The sequence below is a fragment of the Parambassis ranga genome, chromosome 9 (genome assembly GCF_900634625.1).
Source record: "Parambassis ranga chromosome 9, fParRan2.1, whole genome shotgun sequence".
NCBI classification, from domain to species: Eukaryota; Metazoa; Chordata; class Actinopteri; family Ambassidae; genus Parambassis; species Parambassis ranga.
In genome coordinates, this window is record NC_041030.1 from 16,901,354 (window position 1) to 16,911,664 (window position 10,311).

Sequence of the window (10,311 nt, forward strand, 5' to 3'; positions counted from 1 at the left end):
ATTAGCATCAACAGCACATGTTAATAGTGACACCAGTGGCCATTAATGGAAGTGTAGCCTGTTGCTCCCATGGCATACATGCATGAGTGAGCGAGCATCCTCTGTGAAGGAGCAGCAACATGCTGTGTTCTGGTGCTGACATGCCGGACATGCTGACCAGCATGCATGAACCAGCACAGCTTTGCAAGTCCATCAGCCAAAGAACCACCAAACCTGACTCAGACTAGCATATTATATCTATGATATGCTTTAATAACTTTAATAACTTTTACTCCCAGCTAAGCTGTATGCTCTGCCTTGTACCACAATAAAGTTAACATCTGATTCCACAGAGCAAGTTACAGCTCGCCCACCAATTTGCATCACCCTTGGCTGGTAGAAAGCAATTATTAGTGTATTTTGCATGTACTGTTTTACCACTATATTCTACATTTATCTTTAAAACATGAAGTTTTATGTAATACGAAGAAGTTACACAAGAGTTCATTCACACAATTGCTAATACAATAACAATTGATTTATCTGAGCTTAGCATTTGGCTTTGAGAGTCTGCTCTCTGTAAATAACCGGTTTCATCTCTTAATAACTGTAATGTTGGTAAAATGAACAGAATCTGCAGAAACATACTGGCACAACAAACATCCTGTGAATGTGCAGGTTTATAAAGGAATCAAAGACGGCTCATAAAAACGGAACATTGAAAATGTGCTTTATCATGCATGTCATATTTATTTTTTATAAGTTGTCAAGGCAATATAAAGAGCAGAGACAGCAGAGGGCTGAAAAATGTAACGAATATATATACATAGAACAACAGAGAGTCTGAAAGTGATGCTTCTGTCAAGGAACATGATGCATCACCATGTATTTTTAATAATAAAAGAACACAATTAAATCCACCATCATCCATAAATTTACCATGAATAAAAATATGTGTTTAAATAAATAGGCTATGATCAAAGCTAACATAATAAGGCTGCTAATTAAAATATTTGGCAAATACAATACAAAATACTTACTGACGTCATTAGTTAAATTGGACGTTGTCATTATAGTGGTATTTTTACAGAGAGATTGATGACTGTGTGTGAAGTCTGTTTATTGTGTATGTGTGTTTGCGTGTGATCTCATTCCACGCTGCAGAAGTTATCCAGGCTGTTCTCTCGGGTCTTGGGAAGCTCGTTTTGTTCCAGTAGTCGGTACTGGAAGGAGACGCGGTTGATATAGTTCCCACTGGACACCAGCCTCACCACCGAGTTATCACAACCAATCTTCATCTGGGCTGCAGCACCACGAGGAAAGCCAAGGAGAAAAACAGATACGTTACACCGCAGCTCTCCAAACATTCCTGCTCTCTGAGCCAGATCCTCTTATCCTGCTTATGATGAATGTATCTGCAGGTTTGCATCACACCAGATGATGTTAATTCAGATGGTATATTCAACATGTTGCAGTCTGTTTATTTTTTAAAGAACAGACCTGCCATGTATAACAGGCTGTTGCCACGGAGATGGATGTGATCACAGGGGAGGACCACTTCACTTTATTAGTCTCCTCAGTAAACAGTGGAAAAATGTGCAGTGTGCATGTCTAGTTATTGTAGGGCGATGAAGGCATCTGTCACATCTCACTACCAGGGTTAAATTATGACCACTGTTCCAAAGTTAATGGACAAGTGTGCTGCCACAGGCAGGAATATATTAATGTTGATTTTTGTGAAATTAAAAACAGGCAAAAATATATAATTTGCCTGTAGGTGAGGGTATCATTGCATTTCCCCCATGTGTGGTGATTTAAAGAGACTCTTCCTAGAACTTCTCTGAACTGTCCTCTGACTTGTTTACAGAGAATATTAATACAACAACTTAATATAAACAGGTTTAAAGTGATGCATAACATAATGTAATACAGCTGTAGGGAAGGTCAGGTTCCCACAGATCCCCACTGGACTCACCGAGCCCACTGAGGGAGAAACAGAGGTCAGCCACGGGGAACATCATTGAGGTGTCCACGCCATTCCCTCCCAGCAGCTCCACGTAGTCACCTGACCCCGAGCAGCCTGACCACACCTGCTTCTGTAAAGACAGACAAAGTAAACTGCAGCTGCAATGACGCACCATATAATATTGATGAACACATGTGACATATTCCTGCTGATTGGAGAAGTTGTAGCACAGAATAAATAAAGCTGGCCGAGTAATGAGGCTCCTCCGGGCTTTCTCTGGCTATAATTCACTAAAAACTGTCAAAGGAGTGAACAGAACTGTTTGTGTACCTCATATTTCAATCTTTCCTCATATTTTGCTCAGGTTGTTGTAAAACTATTCACACAATCTGTCTTTGAAACACTTGACTTTGGAACACCTGCAATGTTCTCCAAAGTTTCAGTAGAAATGACCGGTTGTTGAATTTGGCAGATTCAGCGCTCACAGTTTATCATCATGTCAGCAGTCTGGCAGCCGGTGTCAGAGCAGCTGCCAACATCCTCATGAGGAGTCATCTTGTTTTGTTCAGCCTTTCATCAGCATGATTTACATCACTTCTGTCCTTCTCTAGCTCAACCAGGTTTTGGAACGACTTCTGCCTATAAAGTACATATTTATTACATTTTCATGAATACATATTTTACACTCTTCATCTTTATTGAGACATTTGATACTCTTTGTTATTAAAAACATGATTAATAAGGTTCTCTCATAAGAGTGGAAGTTTTGTGTTTGGTGTAGTACCTGCAGAGGAAGGCAATCATTCATTAACAGTATCACATTATATTCACATTATTAAATCCATCGTTACTATAACATATTGATCACAGGTCTTCTATGTTTGTTTTGACTCACACCAATGCGTTAGAACCGGATTCATGTCTTTAAGAAACCTTAAGTGGTTCTGATCAGCCGTTCATGCTCAGTTTAGAGTTCCTTACAACAGGTGGCTCATTTCTCCCAACTCTCTTTAGAGTTTGTTGCACCTGCTCGAGCAGGAGCGACGTCAACATCATCGCTCAACCAGCGGTGTGTTGTGGCCTGTTTGCCAAATAAAACACAGATTCTGGACGACCCTCTGAAACCCTGGATACATTTCAATGACAATATTTTTCAGTTGAATGGCTTATATAGTAATATCCACACATGGTGAATGCAATATGGAAAAAGTCACAGCAGGGCAATTTAACCTAACTGGTTAAAGCAGGAGTTTGATTTTCTCACTTTCTTGCCAAGAGTTAAGCTTGACAGAAATCACAACAACATTAAACCTGAGCTACAAGTTTGTTAGCTTATTAATTAAGTCTCTGAAAAAGAATAGAGGTTGTCATATTTATCCTAAAATCACACAGATTAAAGACTTAACATGCTGGTCAATCTGTTTTTTTTCCCAGTTTTTCACTAAATCACTGCAGCGTACAGGCATGAACGAATATTTGATTGTGCTAATCACTTCATCTAAGCTCTGATTGGTCAAAATATTACAGTTTGATATTGAATTTAGATAAAATAAAATAAGATTATTTCAACAAACTACAACAAACACCCTCCTTGCTTGTCTTTGTCAGTCTGGGTGGTTCTGTGTGTGTGTGTGTGTGTGTGTGTGTGTCTTACCTGTGCAGTGAGCTCATTGCTTTTGGCCTGCCCCAGGCTGAGTTCTGTCAGTCGGATCTCCACGGGGTAGATGATGGAGAAGCTGCAGTTCCTGCGCTGATGTGGCATCACCATGGTGAAGCTACCCTCTGGACTCTGAGACATGATGTTACAGGCTTTGCACACACACACACACACACACACACAGCAGGAGAGGTTTCAAATTAACAGTTCCCCATCACCTGAAAAACTCATTATTGACACCTCGTGTCACAAATCGGATGTAATCAAGGGTGACGACGGGGGGGAAGGGACGCAATTAGGCCAAAGCATGAAATCCAATTCCAGTTGTGATGAAAAAGATCAGAGAATAATGAAATTTGAACAGATAACAGTATGCTAGAGTTGATGGGCACCAACAGGAGTCGGAACACTTGAGTCCTGTGGCATGCTGTTCACTTAGAAACATTTTTTTGTAAAAGAGTCCAGATAAAAGGAGACTTTTTAAGGCATTTAATGTATATCACAGCTTTGCATGTAAAGACATACAAAGTGGTTTTTACGGCCAGGACCTAAGCCGTCAATCAGATAAAATAAAAGACCATCTGCAGGTAATGGTCACAATCTGTATAAACCCTCACACACTGGTCTGGGATTTACGATGTTGACACCCAGAAAATGCATTCAACTCCCTTTTTTTGTGCGTCAGCACTCTTTCTTTGTCTGTCTACTCTGCCTTATAGTGTGATTGTTATGTTGCTTGACACAGTGTTAACACCGTGTTTGTCAAGCAGCTGGAAAACAGGTGCATCCTTCTCATTCAATCTCTTCATGTCGCCCTCGGCCTTGATTAATGCTCGACCGAGCACAAGGAAGAACACACATGCATGCACACAAGCACCAAAACAAATACAGCCCTGATTTTAAAGCACACTAATAAAAACAAATCTGATTTAGATGCGAGGCCTTGGGTCTAACCTGTTTTTGGTTTTTGTTTGTTTATTTATTTATAATTTTGAATTTCTGTCTGTGGATGCTTTTAGACTTTTTAAAACTGACTCACGGAAAGGGTTGTGCAGTTTTTTGACAGCGAGGGTGAAGCCGCTGTCAGGGTTGTGGATGCGAAAGAAAATCATGGCGACGTTTTGGGAGGAGCGGCTGGTGGCTCCCGGTGCCGTGGAGGAACAGTAGTCTGTGTAGCGTTGGTGAAGAGGGAGCGGGTGGTCCCGACTGCTGGGGAACTTTTCTCCCTTCAACACCCAGCCGTCAAAAATCTGTAGGAGAAACATGTGGAATCAAAATTAATATGAAAAATTCAGGATTATTATTGTGTAAAATGCATCAAATATACAGAAACTGACTGAAACTGTATAAAGGATCACATCTACCAATCATCAGGGGGTCTTTATTGCCAAGGACACATACAAACTGTGATACTGTCAATTAACATAGTAAATATAGAAATATAAAGAAGAGGAAATGATGCAGGATGTGTTTTTTGGACAGATGTGGTAGCACCGATGTAAGTCATCGAGGCATTGAACCTCAGCTGTTTCATCTCAGGCTATTAGTCCAATATGATTTCCAGCACCATCAACACTGCTGTGTTGTGAATCCTCTCTAATTACGAGCATAATCCGACACAAACTGTTCTATAAATATTGAGTAAATCTCCTTTAAGCAGAAAAAACTGCTGCTGAGCGTGTGTTCTGCTGAAAGTGATGCTCACAGGTCACCATCAGCTGCTGCTTCTGTCAGGTTTTGGACTGTCTTTCCCTCTCGCTGCTCCTTTTTTACCACTTTGCCCCACATAATCTGACACTGCAGTCTAACTGGCAGGCTTGGCTTTAGAACTAAAGGTTTCTCTTCCCACTCTTGCTCTGGGTAATGTGACCAATGCAGAGAGGATCCAGTTTGGTGTTTGCCCCCTCAAACGTTGCCTGACACCCCCCATTTGGAATCATTTTAATCAAACAGAGGAAGATGAAACAGAGACTTCAGCTTTTTTTTTTTTTTTTTTAAATAGAAAAAGCCCTGAACTTCATCCTGTGTGTGAGCGGGCCAACCTTGATGAAGTCTCCGGCGTTGCAGTCGATGCTGACGTCAGACAGCTCCAGACTGATGACTTCAGAGGGCTCGGCGATGATGAAAGCAGCACACGCCAGCTGTGGCCGCGACGCCACGAAGGTGAAGTAGCCATCAGTGGCCAGCATGTCCAAGCACCCTGCAGAGCACACACACAGAGTCATGTGTCCATCATCCCTACATGACATGTCAGTGAACTGTCTGACTCTAACCAGGCTAAAACTCACTTTTAACTGTTTTCAGACACACAATGTGACTATGCAGCCAGATTTATGTCCTTACAACACACTTCATACACACTTAACTTGTTTAACATAGGAGGGATGTAATCAGCTTCAACCTATGTGCAAAGGTCAGGCATTAGTCTGTATGTATGGTAGTTCATTAGCTTTAACGTGTTGTATTTAGCTGCATGGGCACCACAAACATCCATCACTCAACATACTTGATCATGAGAAGGGTTGTTATGTGCCAAGTGTAATCAGCTCCTGAATAAAGCCATTGTTTAGAGGAGTTCTTACTGAGAGGTCGACGGAAAATAAAATCCTCAGACTCTCTTTTCTGAGCCAAACTGAGCAGAGAATATAATCCGTCTGAAGCGTCGTTGTCCTGAATAAAAAAACATGACAGAAACAGACGCCACATTTCAGCTGCACTTACTCACACACAAAAAAAACTTTACAGACACCACCTGACTCAATCAATAATTCCACTTTCTACTTTCAAAAATGAGATCGTACCTCAATGTAGCGACTGAGCCCCATCCTCGACGACAGGGAGATGAGGAAGAGGAGCAGCTGTGCGCGCAGTGCCACCGACATGCTGAAGTGCGTCTCTGGTGTTTCCTGATGCAGAAGGGGGGGAACTAACGGCGCAGGCTGAGAGGTGGGCAGCTTTTATAGCAGCACAGACTGACAGGCAGGCAGGCAGGCAGGCCTACATCAGAGGGTCACTGACGAACACGGAGTCCAGCGGGCTACTGGAGGTTCCTGGATCATGTGAGGACAAAAAAAAAACGTTAGAAGACAGTAAAAAGTCACACAGGCTGAGATTAAATCACTTTTTATGGATAATGAGGTGAAAACTGAGGATGGGAGTAGAACATTAATGTCTGATAAACTGTCAAATGTTCACTCAGAAGCAGGTGTGATGTTGAAAAGTAATGATCTGCCAACTTCATATGTACAGACAGATGTACAGAATGAAGTCCAGTGAAAGGTACATTTAATAATGTCATTTAAATTCAACTTTATGAGGTCTGTAAATCAGAAAATCTTTCTAGAAGTGGAAAAAAGAACAATAAAACATCCACTTCAAATGACCTCATGATTATTTCATCCTGGTTGGACCTCAGCTTCAACATCACATCTTAACTGGCTTTTAGGCTTCCTTTTAACATAGAAATAGAAATGTTGGTGTGGTGTCAGACAGTTAAATATCAGTCTGTTCATCTGATAATCAATAAAATAATAAATTCACGTGCGTCATACTGCACTGGCTAAAACATGGAGTTTATGTTCTGTAAGGAAGCCTTGACCAGACAGCCAAACAGAAATGGAAAGTTAGAGGCTGCTTAAATCCTCTGTGAGGTCACAAGTATGGCGTCTGTAGATGTGAAAGCACTTTAGCTGTCAGTTTTAATCCCCTGTATGCACACTGCTTTGTTTTTCTACACTTCTTCATACACACCATTCAAAGAGAAAGAATTACTTGGAAATGTTGTTGTGTACCACCTGCCTCACTGACACTCATGTTGTTGCCTCCTCCTCCCTTATTTCTATCCCTCTCCCCTAATGTCAGTGTCTTCTACATGAACCAATTGACAGCTTTGGATCCATCATAGCTGGTTATCTTCTATGCCGTCACTGCCACCAGACTTTGCATGAGGCGGTTATGTCATCGCCTGCATGACCTTCACACCACTGACCCTCCACCTGGAACATTTCTCTGCTTGTTTTTACTGGCCAGAGAGAGAGCCAGAGAATTAAAATGTACAGCTGTAACATCTTTAAACACGAACAAACTGAGGAGTGACTCATATATTGCACAACATGAAGAACAAAAAGGACGAGAATAGATGCAGAACAGGAGAAAGAGTCACACACAGTAAGAGAGAGAAGCTGCGATGTAATTCAGTTTGTAATGACAGTGTAAATTCATTTAGATGAGACTAATTTTTGGTGTCCGTGCTGCCACTGTGAAAGGTCAGAGCCTGATGCAGCTGAGTGTAGGAGCTGATGATCATCCTGTCACAGCCCTCACTTTCATCTAAAGTGAAGATGAGAGATCCTGAACTAATGACAGCTGACGTTTTGATACCCCACAAACCAAAAAACAAAACAATAATGAACAAGGCTCAGTCTAACAGCCTGTTATCCTACCCTGCTGATGACCTATTCAAGGTGTATTACTTTCATTTAAAAGCCAATAGCCAGTGATAATAATTAGTTGCCTTACTTGTGTGGAGAAGATGTCTGGGCCTATTAGCCGGGGTCCTGTTGCTAAAATGTGTTTTGCTAATGTGAATGACAGCAGAGGAAAGAGGAAAATGTTAGCACAATGCTACACTGTGTGTGTATGTGTGTGTGTCATGCAGTCCATTTGTGACTTCACACAAATGCTGTGTGATGTGTGTGATGTGACGCTGTGATACATACTGTAATTGTTTAAATCCAATTTATTAAATGAATCGATAAGATTTTAATGAACAAGTAACCTCAGTCTCATTATACTGCTCTAAATGATGAAGTTTGCTCCATGCTAGTCTATTTGCAGAGTTCATCTAATCTAATCTAATCATATCTAAGATCTCTGCCCCCCCCCCCCTTTCACTTGAAAAATTCTGAATGAATGAATTAACATCACAAGCTGCTCAGAGATGAACTTTATGTAAAAATGTCACACTGCAGAAATCAGGATTTTTTAAAAATGCAAATCTGGATTACAACACGTCATATGTGACACACACACACATACAACATACACATTAAGTCAGCTGGAGTATTAAAGTTAATTTCCTTCGCTCTGCTACATAAAAAAACTTCAGAAACCATGAATATTCTCACTAGTGAGCCAAATCTAAGTTGAAGTGCCAGCTGCCTGTGTGTCAACAACACAAGACTACAGCACCATCTGGTGGTAAATGTAGGAACAGGTTTAATTAGTCTGGATTTATAGGGTTAGTGACAATAAAACACTCTCTATGAACACATTTGTGTTAAAATGATATTTTATTTCTTAAAAATAAAACCAGTTCTGCTCATCCAGGCTTTATACTGTTAAGTGCATTTTGAGGAGTGTTTGTGATGACAGCCCCAGCTGGCCAGATGTGACGGCTGCCCCACCATGTGGTCAAAGTCGACGCGCAGTGATCGCTGCCTCCAGACATTAGTGTCTTAACCCTGCTTTATATCCCAGCATGCCATCTCCTCCTGCACACCTGCTCCCTGGCAAAGATAGCATATAGGGCTAAGTATTTTGCTCCTCATCGTGCATTGACTCCCTTTAAAAACACACAGACACACACACACTCCTTGTGTGGTGGATCTGTCCATCAACACAGTGGTCCAGCCTGGCTCTCCTCACTGCCTGACTGACCCATTCATCTCCTGCGGGGCCTGTAATGAGCTGACCCTCCCCGTTTGGACCGACCTGACAGAGAGAGATTACTTTAAAGTCTGCATGGATTTTCTCCCTTGTCCCCTCCTCCTCATTCCGCTCCCCTGAAAGTGGTTAATTCAGGGTGCATTAATGAGGAGCGATGGATAACACACTCTTCTTTTAATTACCTTCCAACGGAGTTCTTCAGAGGAGGTCCTCTGATGCCGGCCTGGATGTTTGGTTTTCTTTTAGTAGTTTATGTTACACATTTTGTCATCAGAAGAAAAGATAATGGGTCAAACATACCAGGACTACAGGTATAACATTAATCTAATATAGCCTTTATTTATTTATTTATTTATTTATTTTTTGCATATGTTGTTTTGATGGTGCTGCACATACCAGACAAAACAACTAGAAGATGTCATGATGAGGAAGAGAAAAAACAAGAAAAAAGGAAAAAATCATGATGGATGGTGTGTGCAGATCACGAGAATAATTCTACATAATAGAATAATTACAGAGTGCAATGTGGAATAATTGTTCTGGAGCAGCGAGGGACCACTTTTCCCAAAGAAAAACAATCAGACTGACACAATCAGGGAGGCTGAGGGAATAAGATCATTGTTTAGTGATGAGGAAATAGCTGGTGCACAGTCCAAAAAGATCATCACCTTTAAATGTGTTTATTTGTATACCTCTTGTGCAATCTTAATGTTTCTTCCTCCTGTCCTTGGAGCTCCCTGATTTCCATACTTGGTGGAAGAATACAAGCCACAGTTGAGGGGCCCTTCAGCTCATGAGCTGGAAAATTTTATTTGGATATTTGAACTTTAAACACAGCAGAGCACTGACTACATCTGCACCTGTTGGCCAATATGGACATCCACTACAACCAGGCATTCATGGTAATCTAGGCCGCAGGTGAAGCCTTTGGAGCACAAGCATGTCAATAGGGAGGCACCATATAAGACAAGTTTTTCTTTAAGAACTCTGTAACTAAACCTTACTAAACTAAAAACCCTGCTTTCTAATACAGTAACAAAGA

The 10,311-nt window shown here is 41.2% G+C and overlaps 1 protein-coding gene across 1 annotated transcript; it reads right to left on the reverse strand.

The window, feature by feature from the left end:
• Positions 1 to 709: 709 nt before the first annotated feature.
• LOC114441382 (corticotropin-releasing factor-binding protein-like) lies at positions 710 to 6,538 on the reverse strand. The gene is made up of 7 exons (XM_028414281.1): positions 6,404 to 6,538; positions 6,185 to 6,272; positions 5,645 to 5,802; positions 4,642 to 4,852; positions 3,600 to 3,754; positions 1,955 to 2,075; positions 710 to 1,282 (listed from the first exon to the last, which is right to left on the reverse strand). Exons 1-7 carry the CDS (start codon positions 6,482 to 6,484, stop codon positions 1,128 to 1,130), a joined length of 969 nt encoding a protein of 322 aa, XP_028270082.1. The 5' UTR covers positions 6,485 to 6,538; the 3' UTR covers positions 710 to 1,127.
• Positions 6,539 to 10,311: the final 3,773 nt, after the last annotated feature.